At 46.2% G+C, this 14,185-nt stretch overlaps 2 protein-coding genes across 2 annotated transcripts in view; one reads left to right on the top strand and one right to left on the bottom strand.

The window, feature by feature from the left end:
- PHC1 (polyhomeotic homolog 1) overlaps positions 1-14,185 on the top strand; it is a 249,717-nt gene that overhangs the window by 139,483 nt on the left and 96,049 nt on the right. The window lies entirely within an intron of this gene.
- The window catches only part of CARM1 (coactivator associated arginine methyltransferase 1), a 74,684-nt gene that overhangs the window by 22,371 nt on the left and 38,128 nt on the right, over positions 1-14,185 (bottom strand). The window contains exons 6-9 of the mRNA XM_048503274.1: positions 12,420-12,597; positions 8,649-8,739; positions 5,310-5,391; positions 1,669-1,754 (exon numbers count right to left, since the gene is read on the bottom strand). Of these exons, the coding sequence (XP_048359231.1) occupies positions 1,669-1,754; positions 5,310-5,391; positions 8,649-8,739; positions 12,420-12,597 (437 nt within the window). The remainder of the gene's footprint in view (positions 1-1,668; positions 1,755-5,309; positions 5,392-8,648; positions 8,740-12,419; positions 12,598-14,185) is intronic.

The following is a 14,185-nucleotide window of genomic DNA, read 5'->3' as shown; positions in this document are numbered from 1 at the left end:
TCCATATAGCAATTGCGACTAATCATGTAACTCCCTGAACTGGGTTAATCCCTTTCAGGTACTGCAATTCATTGATTCTCAGCCTTTCGTACCTTTTATCTCACCAGTCTCTATCAAAGAACCTGTGTGTTTCACTATTGCTGTGTTCAGATTTGTGAGTTGAGGTATTTTCTATAATGTGATGATGATTTAGAAATGACCTGGTGCAAAAAATTTTTTGGGGTCGTGGTGGGGTGGCTGCTCATGGGGGGGGGCATCCAACTCAGGTTTTGCCCAGGCTCAGGTTTGCCAAGGTACGCCTCTGCCCCCTTTGCTGAGGGGGGGCTGGCGAGGGAACCTGTTACTAAAATTTTTGGATCCCACCACTGAGGGGACCTGATCTTCCCGTGAAGTCCTTGCCTGGCTGGCAGTGACCAACCGCCTCTGAATGTCTCTTACCTTGACAACCATAAGTCAGCTGTGGCTTGACAGCACACATGCATACACACAGAGGTAAGACTGGGGGTGTGAACTGCCAAAGGTGGCTTGGGATAGTCACACGCGCTTTCACATGCTCCTGGTACACACCAGTAAGAGCAAAGCCCTTAAGACGGGGCGGCCAACCTATGGTGGTCCAGATGTTCATGCACTACAATTCCCATCAGCCCATCAGCATGGCCAATGGGAATTGTAGTCCATGAATTTATGGGAACTGTAGTCCATGAACATCTGGAGCACCATAGGTTGGCCAACCCTGCCTTAAGACTTGTGTGGTACCTAGATGGATGTGTGAAGTTAGGGAAGGCCTGCACAAGAGAGGCATATCACCTAGTGCTCTCTTGACACAAGACTTGTCCTCAGCTAAGACTACAGTCAAGCTGAGAGTTCAAGATATGGCTCGTCAACAAGATATAACAGCATTCCCCAAATTTAATCTCAAACCATCCATTAAATACACTTTGGGCCCTTCCCCCTATCTATATAACTTGGACAGCCAGTCACTTAGGAGGGCTTTCACACTCACCAGATGTGATGCTCTTCCCTCAGCAATGCTTGAGGGCAGATATAAAAAAATTCCATATATCGACAGGCTTTGCCCATGTGATATGGGGGAAATAGAGACCCCGACGAATATTTTTTTACGATGCCCCACTCACAAAGAAATGAGGGCAAAACTGCTTGACTCTCTTCCAACATCAATTTTTCTTGGCCCCGAGGATTGTGTCACAGAAAGACTATTAGAAGATGCCAATCCGAATATAACCAGAGAGGTGGCAAAATTTAGTGCTTATGTGGTTAAAAGGCGTGGACAAGTAGGGCAATAAAAATAGGGACTCTGGATCAATGATTTTACCTTTTATTCAAATTTTATCCCAGTTTTTAACTTGAACTTATATTATGGTTTGGACAAACAGTCTTTGGAAACTGGTTACCTCAATTTTATTTTGTATCTGGTCTGGAAATGTACTATCTGGATTTTATATTTGATATTTTCTGGTCTTTGACCAAAGTAAAATATTGAAAAAAGACTTGTGTGGTGAGATACAACCTAGGCAGGTGGATTAAAGTTACCCTCCAGAAAAGAAGCAGCCCTGTTGGCTCCTCTCAACCCCTCAGTGTCAGACACCTGGAAAACCAGACTGGACATTTTGCTCCCCGCCATCCCCGAGCCACCGACAAAGACGTTACCTGTGCAAATCCGCTTCTTTGGCGTCTAAGAAGTTCACTGTGTATTTAACAGATTTGGCCATTAGAATCCTGATATCAAAAGTATCCTGCAAAAGAAAAATGTACACCAATGAAAACTGCTGGCTCAGGGCCTTGTGGGAAAAGAACACAGTTGGGCAAGGGGTGAGAGATCTGGGTGAGGGGCAAAGCATAAATAAGGCAGACAGGAAGCCTGCAGGCAGGAAGCCCACGGCCACGATTCTGTTCAGAGGATTAGGAAAAAAAAGTTCTCTTTGCCTGCTTTCTTCACCTCGAGAACAATTTTATAAACCGTAGTCCTGTTTTTTTTTTAGCATTTGACCCAGGAATTCTCAGGTTTTGCCAGGAAAGATAGGTGTTGAAACCACATAAAACAAATATAATGTTTTTTTTAAAAAACCCAGAGGGTGTGACAGAAATCCTAAAACTCGCTAGGGTACAAGAGTGCCACCTAGAGCAGTGATGGCGAACCTTTTCGAGACCGAGAGCCCTAATTACAACCCAAAACCCACTTATTTATTGCAAAGTGCCAACACGGCAATTTAATCTGAATACTGAGGTTTTAGTTTAGAAAAAACAGTTAGCGCCGAGGCGCATGTTACTCGGGAGTAAGCTTGGTGAAGCAACCGTACAATGCGTCGAATGGATGAATCACAACCCTAGGGGGGTTTACTCAGAAGCAAGCCCCGTTGCCAGCAACCGAGCTTACTCCCAGGTAAAGGATCATGCCCAGGCCAGCCTAGGATTGTGTTTAGGGGGATGATTTTCCACACACCCCACGTGATGAAGTCTGTGCATGAGTGCCCACAGAAAGGGCTCTGAGTGCCACCTCTGGCACCCGCGCCATAGGTTTGCCACCACTGACTTAGAGCATCTGAGATCTTGGTTTCTCATAGATTCCATCAAAATGAGGTATTCGCTTACATCCCACATTAAACCATCCTGGCATACTTAATCCCTTTTGGACAAAGGGTGATCCAGTTTGGGCCAGACCATCTATTTGTCATGGAAGTTCAGAGCCACCACCAGGTGGGACTATCATGTATATAACTGATTGTTCAACACATGGCTTAGATTGGAAACGGGGATGATTAGGGTAGAAGAAGAAGAGTTTGGATTTATATCCCCCCTTTCTCTCTGGTAGGAGACTCAAAGGGGCTTACAATCTCCTTGCCCTTCCCCCCTCACAACAAACACACTGTGAGGTGGGTGGGGCTGAGAGAGCTCCGAGAAGCTGTGACTAGCCCAAGGTCACCCAGCTGGTGTATGTGGGAGTGCACAGGCTAATCTGAATTCCCCAGACAAGCCTCCACAGCTCAGGCGGCAGAGCGGGGAATCAAACCCGGTTCCTCCAGATTAGATACACGAGCTCTTAACCTCCTATGCCACTGCTGCTACTATACATCTCCTCTCCATCTATAAATGGTTGTCAGGTCATTTCAATCCCCAAGGTCTTTTTCCTTTAATACTGAGGGATAATTTTCAATCTAGGTGGCTAAAATCAGCTGTTAGTTTTCTGTACAAGATAGGTGTATGTTAGAGCTGGGACCTGCACGGGCTAAATCATTTGTCAAGCAAAGAATTTTTGATATCGAGCGTCAGTCTGATTTAGCGGCTTTTTCAGAATATCCATCTCCAGATCACCTACAATACAAAAATGACCCAGCACCCTACATATATGTTCTAGAACAGGGATAGGGAACCTGCGGCTTGAGAGCCACATACGGCTCTTCTGCCCTTGCACTGTGGCTCCACGAGCCGAGCCGCTGGCCCCATCCTTGCCCGCCCGCCCGGCAGGCAGCAGAGCGGGCGCACCAATGGCTCGCGGCCGGCTGGACCACGCCCAGCTGGCTTACACTCTGCGCCCGCCCACGCTCGAGGCGGGGTGGGTATGCTTCCTGGCGGCCAGCTGCAGGCTGGAGCCAGCTGGCCCCACATCTCTTGCCCGCGCCCTGCAGGCAGCAGGGTGGATGCATCCATGCGCTTCTCAGAATGAGCGGAGTAAAAGGTAAAAAAACCCCAAAACATATATAGTGTTATCTTTATTTTAAATGTCAAAAATTATTTGCGGCTCCAAGTGTTTTCTTTTCCCGTGGAAAAGGGGCCAAATGGCTCTTTGAGTGTTAAAGGTTCCCTGTTCTAGAAGGAAGTAATAAGAGAAGAGCATTCACTTTAGCTAGAAGTGACTCACTCCCCTCTAGGGTTTTGGAGGGAAAATACAAGAAAATTCCCTTTGAAAAAAAGCTGTGTGATTGTCCATTAAAAGAGATCGAAACGATGGAATGTATGTTTTTCAGGTGTCCTTTGCTGGAAGAGACTCGCAAAGATATGTTGGGTCCGATATTAAAGAGATTTGCTGGAAATAATAACATATATAAATAACTGATTGGCAGAAGTAACCTCTGACATCAGAGAAGGGGATTTGAATGGCATTGGAGAAATCTACTTGTCTTTCTTTGAAAAGAGGTCAGCTTAGCTCCAACTCCGTTTAGCACAAATATCTGTACATTTGGGAGTTTCTCTTTGGATTTCAGTCTTCAGTGGAAACTGGGTGCACAAGATGTTGGGTAGGGTTAAGGACTCCTTCAACTGGAACTCTGCACAAGCTCTGAGGAACCAGCAACAGCACAGGTTATGTGTTTAGCTCAGTTAGTTCAACTGTATTGGTTTTCATTTGAATATATCAGTATTTTGGTTGCTGGGGCCTTTTCCTGTCTTTTGTTTTGCCCTTCTTGAATTCCACCCTTTCCCCCTCCTCTCTTTTACAATAAACTTTTTCATGAATTTTATTTATTTTATTGTATTATGTTTGATATCATTTTATTAAGCTTGATCTTTCCCAGCTGACAGCCAGGCTCAGGGGGCTAACGTACAAAATTAAAACAATCCAACATCTCAATATAAAACAGAAACGACCAGCACAATTAATTATGTTAAACACCTAAACCTAAGTATCAATCCATCCTAAGATGGTGGCTAAATTTAAATCAATCTACGGGCCCCAATGGGGAGCCCCAATAAAATTAAATAACATTCCCTTCCTGACCTTAATTTACACTTTCAGCAGTTGGGGAGGAGGGAAAAAGGAGGTAGGCACTGGGAAGCCAGCAAAGGGGGTGGGGGGGCTCCTCTACCAAATGCCCAGAGGAACATCTCTGTCAGATCTCAACGGGAGAGTTCCATGAGGCAAACAGGACATCCTTGGGGCCAGGGACTACCAGAAGGTTACCACTGGTACAGCGAAGTGCCCTCTAGGGGCAATAAGAGGAGATGCGGTCCCACATCTCTTTGACTTTGTTTAGTTCAGGGGTCTGCAACCTGCGGCTCTCCAGATGTTGGCCAATTGGCCATGCTGGCAGGGGCTGATGGGATTTGTAGCCCATGAACATCTGGAGAGCCGCAGGTTGCAGACCCCTGCAAGTCTAAATGATACATTTAAGATCCAATGCATTAGAATGTACATAACTTATGGGTAACTGTATCTCTTTCTCTTTTTTCCCTTCTCTTGTTATGAATCTTATTTGAAAAAAATAATAATAAAAAATTATTTAGAAAAGAAGAAAATGCAAGGAAGGAATATAACAGCCATAGCCCATGCAGAGTTCTAAGACAACCAATCTTACCACAACCGGCTGCCTGAAATATTCATCTACTGCCGCACCTCGAAGCGCTGACAAATCCACACCATGAAAGGAGGGCTGATACCTGCAAAATTAGACAAACACACAAAAATGGCTGATACTCGCAGATACAGCTGATACTTGCTGTATCAAGTATCAAGAAGAAGTATCAAGTATCAAGAAGAAGAAGAAGAAGAGTTTGGATTTATATCCCCCCTTTCTCTCCTGTAAGGAGACCCCAAAGGGGCTGACAAACTCCTTTCACTTCCCCCCTCACAACAAGCACCCTGTGAGGTAGGGGGGGCTGAGAGAGCTCTGAAGAACTGTGACTCGCCCAAGGTCACCCAGCTGGCATGTGTGGAAGTGCACAAGCTTATATGGTTCACCACATAAGCCTCCACAGCTCAAGTGGCAGAGCGGGGAATCAAACCAAGTTCTCCAGATTAGAGTGCACCTGCTCTGAACCACTGCACCATGATGGCTCAAGAGGGAGCCGCCCCCCCCCCCCAAAACACATCTGAAGCATTTCCTGGGGTGCGCGCCATGGTTGTATCTAGATTAGATTACTGCAGTGCACTCTTTGTAGGGCTGCCTTTGAGAAGTGTTCAGAAATTTCAGTTGGCACGGAACGCAGCAGCCAGGACGTTGACGGGAGACGGTCACAGGGACTATATGACTCCATTTTTGGTCTGTTTACACTGGCTTCCAATTTGCCTATGGGCCTAATTCAAGGTACTGGTCTTAAAAACATAAGAACAAGCCAGCTGGATCAGACCAGAGTCCATCTAGTCCAGCACTCTGCTACTCGCAGTGGCCCACCAGGTGCCTTTGGGAGCTCACGTGAAGGAGGTGAAAGCAATGGCCTTCTGCGGCTGTTGCTCCCGAGCACCTGGACTGTTAAGGCATTTGCAATCTCAGATCCAAGAGGATCAAGATTGGAAGCCATAAATTGACTTCTCCTCCATAAATCTGTCCAAGCCCCTTTTAAAGCTATCCAGGTGAGTGGCCATCACCACCTCCTGTGGCAGCATATTCCAAACACCAATCACACGTTGCGTGAAGAAGTGTTTCCTTTTATTCGTCCTAATTCTTCCCCCCAGTATTTTCAATGGATGCCCCCTGGTTCTAGTATTGTGAGAAAGAGAGAAAAATTTCTCCCTGTCAACATTTTCTACCCCATGCATAATTTTATAGACTTCAATCATATCCCCCCTCAGACGTCTCCTCTCCAAATTAAAGAGTCCCAAACGCTGCAGCCTCTCTCCTCATAAGGAAGGTGCTGCTCCAGTCCCTCAATCATCCCTCAAGTTGCCCTTCTCTGCACTTCTTTTTTTTTCTATCTCTTTGATACATCCTTTTTTTTTGAGATGTGGCGACTCCAGAACTGGACACAGTCTCCTCGAGTCGCGGTCAGCACCTACGGCTTTATATAAGGGCTTGACAATCCTTGCAGTTTTATTATCAACTCCTTTTCTAATTATCCCCAGCAGAGTTTGCCTTTTTCACAGCTGCCATTCATTGAGTTGACATTCCCATGGAGACTATCCACTAAAATCAGCCCCAAATCTCAACTCTTCCTGGTTTGTGACTGATAGCACTGACCTCCCAAGCCCTGCATTGTTTAGAACCAACATGCCATAATGACCACCCGCTTTCTTATGAACCAGCCTGCCCCCTGTGGCCAATTTTCAGAGGGCTTTTTTGGGGGCCCCCCGCTTTCTGAGATTAGGTGGGTTGCAACCCAGGAGGGCTTTTCGGTCAGGGCCTCGAAACTCTGCCACTCTCTCCCAAGGGATTGGGATTTATACCCCACCTTTCTTTCCTGCAAGCAGATTCCAGACGGCTTACAAATTTACAGAAGGCCATTGCTTTCACCTCCTGCACGTGAGCTCCCAAAGGCACCCGGTGGGCCACTGCGAGCAGCAGAGAGCTGGACTGGATGGACTCTGGTCTGATCCAGCTGGCTTGTTCTTAAACTCCTTTTTCCTTCCTCTCCCCAACACAGACCCCAAGTTCACCCAGCAGGCTTCATGTGGAGGAATGTGGAATCAAACCTGGTTCTCCAGATCAGAGTCCACTGCTCTTCATCACAACACCCTGGTGTAGATACACCCAGTGGTGGGATCCAAAAATTTTAAATAACAGGTTCTGATGGTGGTGGGATTCAAACAGTGGCGCCGCCGCACACACGCACCTCCAGACCCTATTGGGCAGGGAGGTGGCTTTAGTAACCCCTTCTCGGCACTCAGAAAAAATTAGTAACCACTTCTAAAGAAGTGGTGAGAACTGGTTGGATCCCACCTCTGGATACACCTGTCTATCTTCCCCCAACAGGTGAAGACTTCTATATGATACACCTCTGAAAATGCCAGCCACAGATGCAGACGAAATGTTAGGAACAAGATCCACCAGACCACGGCCACACAGCCCGGAAAACCCACCACAACGACTTCTATGCTTTGTTTGGCATTCTCTCAGTGATCTCTTCTTCCTGACCTGTGCTTCAATCATTTTTATGGCCCATTATGCACGGTAGGGCTAACACCTGCCGGGGCAAGCTTTTTTATGCGGATGTATTTCCCCGAGCCCCGCTTTCAATTTCCATTCTCTCCACATCCATTTTAACAGAAAATATACAGTTTGCAAATAAATTTTTGCGAATAAATTTTTGCAGGACAAACAAAACCTCAAACACAAAGTAGTTTCTATTTTGTGAAAAAAACTTTCTTCATCGGAAAATGCAAATAGGCCAAACTTTGAAAACTAAAAATTATTTATGTGTTCATTCATTTTAATGGATAGCCAGTGCGGGATAGTGGTTAAGAGCAGGTGGACTCTAACCTGGAGAACGGGGTTTGATTCCCCACCCCTCCACATGAGCAGCGAACTCTTATCTGGTGAACCAGATGTGTTTCCCCGCTCCAACATTCCTGCTAGGTTAGTCACACAGTTTGTTCAGAACTCTCTTGGTCCCCACCTACCTCATAAGGAGTCTGCTGTGGAGAGAGCAAGGAAAAGGAGTTTGTAAGCCGCTTTGAGACTCCTTATGGTTGAGAAAAGCAGGGTATAAATCCAAACTCTTCTTCTTCTTAATAAGTCTGGAGGTAGTGAGAACACAGAAGATAGAGTGTTCCATTTTTCACTTAAAATTTTGTTTTCCCTTCTACTAACACAGGGATTATAAGGTCCAATCAACTACAGAAGTTAGTTTTTCTGCTGGGGCTAGATTTTGCAGCATGCAACCAGAAGAGAACCATACACAACTGATCCCGGCCACAATCTCTGGATGCCTCATCTATAAGATCAACGGGAGCAGTCGCTTGAGCAGGACCAGAGGCTCACCAGAAGTTTGCCTTGGTGAACTGCTCCATGTACAGCTGCTCATCTGTGAACGGAGCTAGGTGGACATCTCCGATGGTTGGAAACATATTACCTGAAACGGAAAGAAAGGCAGATGTCAGGGACTCAGCCTTAGAACTACTACTGCATTAAAAACAAAAAAAAAGATGTTATAATACCTATACAGTATGTTGCTACTACAACCACCTCAATTCTCGTTTTGCTATCGAGAAATACCACATTGTACTATGTCTGTGTGTCAAGTTGCTTCTGATTTATGGCAATTCTATGAACTAACGACGTCCCCAAAATCCTATCATTGATAGCCTTGCTTGAAATCTTGCAGACTGAGGGGCGTGGGTTCCTTGATTGAATCAATCCGTGTCAGGTTGTCTTCTTCTCTTCCTGCTGGCTTCAACTTTTCCTAGCATTATTGTCCTTTCCACTGACTCCTGCCTTCTCTTAATATGACCAAAATACAACAGTCTTAGTGTAGTCATTTTAGTGTGTAGGAGAGTTCAGAAAAGTGCCCCTAAATAACTTCTTGACCTTTTTTTTAAAGGGGCCAATGAAACTTACATTTTAAAAGACAGCACTAGCAACTGAGCATCAATAATTTACACAGGAAGTCCTGCAGTTCAGCTCTGAATAGGGCTCCAGTGATTCACCTCACAAAAAAAGTTCACTTCAGATGTTGCTACAGCTGTCTGCAACATGCCCAGATCTGGAACAATCCCGAAACACCAACTCATTTCCCCCACTACTCACAATGTGGGTCCCACTTTCAACCTTTTTTCAACCTTCCATATTAATGCAGCATTTTAAAATGCAAATCCAAAGATGTGGGTTGAAAATTATCTGTGCTTTATGTTTCCTGCAAATATTTTCCATTGCTAAAGATTTATCTCTTCCTAAAATTAACAACGGTGAATGGATTCCACTGCTATTACAATAGCCCTTTTCTTTAAGGAGATGTAAGGGAAAAGGTATATCTCTAAAAGAGAAAGGGAAAAGGAATATCTCTAAACAGGACGGGACAAAGATTTAATTTTTTTCAACGAATGCTTGGGATTCAGAGAACCTGTTTGACCTGCCACAACAGTAGTCCATCAAAATATTGATATTTTAGTGTCATTTTAAAAAATTACAATGAAACCACTCATCTTCAGAGAGGGAAGGGAGGGATTGCTTTGAAGATAATGGTGGTCCAAGCATTGAAAAGTGGGCTGGAGGTGGATGGAAGGGGCGAAGAAAACCGCAGAAATATTATGAATGAGGAAAAAGGCAACTCAAAATCGGTTTCCAGAAAAAGATCAGGGTAAAACTAGTTCTGGAAATAAAACAGATAATCCAAAGCAGGATCGACCTGAACGTACCCCCTAAAAATGCAGAAAAGCCACAGTTGGTGGTAAGGAAGGTTTTGGTCAGGAAGAAGGGTAGTACGCATACAATGGGTAGAATGAGAAAGAAAAAAGAAAAATGGCTAAACAGGGTATCAAACCAGCCACCAGGTGTCAGGCCCCAGGTCCGAAAACAATAGAAACAGTAGGTTTGCCCAGTAATCTTTATTTGGAACCTGAAGGATAGCAAAGAAGTTTCTGAAAAGGCCCCCCCATAGACCCCTGGCATATAATCCCCTCAGCACCCCGCCCCCCCAGCCAAAAGGCGCTACTCAACAAAGCAAAAGGAAAGCAACGTTTTCACACTTGGTAAAGGATTGTAGTTCCTGCCTCAAGCGGCAGAGACACCTGCAGGGAAGAAAAGACTCTCGTTCCCCTCCCATCCTCCCGTGGTCCCAGACTACCAAGTTCCTGCCTCACACAAGGGAGGGAAAAATATAACTCTCTTCCGTGGACTACCCACAATTGCCACACATTTTAGGAACAAGCAAGGATTGATCCCAAAACCAAAGGAAAGGGAGTACCGTGTTTTCCCGAATATAAGACAGTGTCTTATATTAATTTTTGCTCCCGAAGATGTGCTATGTCTTATTTTCAGGGGATGTCTTATTTTTCTGTGTTCTGTTTGTCAGGCATGCTTCCAAACAAAAACTTTGCTACGTTTTACTTTCGGGGGATGCCTTATATTTTGCACTTCAGCAAAACCTCTACTACGTCTTATTTTCAGGGGATGTCTTCTATTCGGGGAAACAGGGTGTAGGCCAATTAACAGTTTGCACCCCGAATGCAGAACCGACTCTCTGAAGGGAGGGTAGAGAGATGTATTTAGGAAGAAGTCAAGTAAATCTCTTAAGAATGACACTGCGCTTAATTAGATCACCCAGATCTAAAAACAGGCCACCTTCTTCCACCCTGCTTAAGTACAGCGTGCTCAGAATAGCACTGGGCTCAGTCTCGGGGAAAATAATAAACGGAAGAGTTTCCTTAATAGGGAGGCAGAAGATCTCTGCATAGGGGAGAAATGGGGAAGGGTTTGAACTCGTCAAAAGAGAGATGATGGGGTAAGAAGACGACATACCTCGCCTTTCTCTCCTGTAAGGAGACTCAAGGTGGCTTATAAGCTCCTTTCCTGTCCTCTCCCCACAACAGACACCTTGTGAGGTCGGTGGGGAAGAGAGTTCAGAGAGAACTGTGACTAGCCCAAGGTCACCCAGCAGGAACACAAGGTGTTTGGGTGCTGGAAAATGATCGGGTAGTGAGATCTAACAAATCCCTAACAAATTGCCCCCTGCAGAGTTCCCTCAACCTGTTTCTGTTGTGAGAGCCCCACCCAGTATTGCCACACGGAAGCAAACCCTGGGACCAGATTCACTCGCTTGCCTGCTCTCCAGGAAAAGACCTGTAGCGGCAGCAGATAATGGCAGCGTACATACCGAGAGCTGTCATTTCAAGGAAGAGGTCATGAATTGGGGGGGGGGATCAGAAATAAGAGGTGGCTGGCAAGTGGTTGACTTATTGTCTGTAGATGGTGGTTCTCCAGATGTGCATGGCAGGGGCTGATGGGAATTGTAGTCCATGGACATCTGGAGAGCCACCGTTTGCAGACCCCTGGTCTGACCAATCAGTGAGCAAAGATCAGCTTCAGTAGAGACTCCAAATTACAGAAGACAGAGATTGGGATGACAAAGTCCAAGTCTTGCAGATATCTTATTTACCTCTACTATTTCCTCTACCACCCCCGGTCAATATATATGGCACTTGAGCTGAGGGCCAGATTTTAATATTCTGAGCTTGTTGTAACCTGCCCAGAGCCTTTCAGGGATTGGGCGGATATTTCTCTCTCTGGATATATATATATCTCCGGATATAAATATAATACATTGGGCAGATCTCTCTCTCTCTCTCTGGATATATATCTATCTATCTCCGGATATAAATATAATATATTGCGCATCTCTCTCTCTCTCTCTCTCTCTCTCTGGATATATATATATCTCGTGGATAATATATATATTTATATATATATATGCGCTCAGAACATATGCTCAGAACATTAAAATATGGCACTCAGCTCAAACTGGCTGAACACAGATTGATGCCCTATCCTGCTTCATGCACCTGAAATCTGTCAGATCGCAGAGAATGTAATGCCTATACCCATGGTGGCAAACCTTTGGCAATCCAGATGTTATGGACTACAATTCCCATCAGCCCGTGCCAGCATGGTCAATTGGCAATGCTGGCAAGGGCTGATGGGAATTGTAGTCCATAACATCTGGAGTGCCAAAGGTTCGCCACCACTGGCCTATACTGACCCGCCCCATCCCACCCCCTGCACCTCGATTCGCCACCTCCTCACGCAGAAGTCGCTTACCGCTCGGCTTTAAATACTTCTTGGCGTGCAGGTAACTCTCCAGCATCCGTTCATTGAAAAGCATGTAACCCATTGGCTCAGAGATAATGATGTCCACCTGTTCGGGAAGCGAGACCTCCTCCACCTTCCCAGGAATTACCACGATCCGGTCCATGAGGCTGTTACTTTTCACTAAAACCTGTCCAGGAAGGGGAGGGGGAAGGTCAGAGAAAGACCACCAGCCCAGAAAATTACTCCATCTATTTTGCACCTGTCAAAAAACGGAAGGAGTCTGTCCTAGAATGCCCCTCAGTCATTTACAGCCAGTTTTCCTGTTATCGGCGGGCCAGACCAGAGCCAAGAGCTTCACAGGGCCAAGTGGTTCCTTGTGTCACCTGATCCCAGCTGAAATGGTAGTTGCAGTACAACATTTCTGGCCACCTGCCATGGTGGCTCCTTCTGCCAGCAAGCTGCCACGGTGGTTCAGGAATAAGATACCGGGACCCAAGACTCATGGGGTCCCCCAGTTACGTTAAATATTTGGGAACAGATCCAAGCATAACCACCATGTGTCCTACTGCAGTCCAAGGTTGCACGTCTGCAGAATCTGCAACTTTCCCCTTTAAAATAAAATAAGCAAACGTCAGGGTCAGGCGCGTTGTCCACGTGCACACAGCACACATATTTCAAGATGAAAGCGATCCTGCGGAGCCCAACAGCAGCATGGAACGGCCCGGTGAGGTCTAGGTCAGGGGTGACCGAACCCATGGCGCTCCAGATATTCATGGACTACAATTCCCATCAGCCCCTGCCAGCACGGCCGATTGTTTTGCTATCGGGAAAGACCACATTGTAGTCGCAAGACACCAATTGGCCATGTTGGCAGGGGCTGATGGGAATTGTAGTCCACGAACATCTGGAGCGCCACAGGTTAGCCACCCCTGTTCTAGGTCAGGGGTCTGCAACCTGCGACTCTCCAGATGTTCATGGACTACAATTCCCATCAGCCCCTGCCAACATGGCCAATTGTTTTGCTATCAGGAAAGACCACATTGTAGTCGCAAGACGCCAATTGGCATTGTAGTCCACGAACATCTGGAGCGCCACAGGTTAGCCACCCCTGTTCTAGGTCAGGGGTCTGCAACCTGCGACTCTCCAGATGTTCATGGACTACAATTCCCATCAGCCCGTGGCAGCATGGCCAATTGTTTTGCTATCGGGAAAGACCACATTGTAGTCGCAAGATGCCAATTGGCCATGTTGGCAGGGGCTGATGGGAATTGTAGTCCACGAACATCTGGAGCCTCGCTAGTTAGCCACCAGGTTCTAGGTCAGTTCATGCAATCTCCAGTGACTCTCCAGATGTTCATGGACTACAATTCCCATCAGCCCGTGCCAGCACGGCCGATTGTTTTGCTATCAGGAAAGACCACATTGTAGTCGCAAGATGCCAATTGGCCATGTTGGCAGGGGCTGATGGGAATTGTAGTCCATGAACATCTGGAGAGCCGCAGGTTGCAGACCCCTGTTCTAGGTGTTCTCAAGGGATCACAGAGCTACGCAGAATTAATTGCTATCCCGGTTCATTCACTGCACCATCATGGAAGCAAAGACTAATGTGAGTCAGAATGGACTTTGAAGGGTGTAATTCTAAGGGTTGCTCCATCAGAGAGGCCAAAGAAGACCGCTCTGGGACAACACTGGGATTCTGAACGTGGGTCCACTCGAGGTGACGATTAGGCTCACCCCAGCATGACAACACCTCCCAGTGAAAGGAACCAGCGCAG

This window comes from Sphaerodactylus townsendi, linkage group LG07 (genome assembly GCF_021028975.2).
Source record: "Sphaerodactylus townsendi isolate TG3544 linkage group LG07, MPM_Stown_v2.3, whole genome shotgun sequence".
Classification (NCBI taxonomy): domain Eukaryota; kingdom Metazoa; phylum Chordata; class Lepidosauria; order Squamata; family Sphaerodactylidae; genus Sphaerodactylus; species Sphaerodactylus townsendi.
This window is presented reverse-complemented; position numbering and strand designations above follow the sequence as displayed.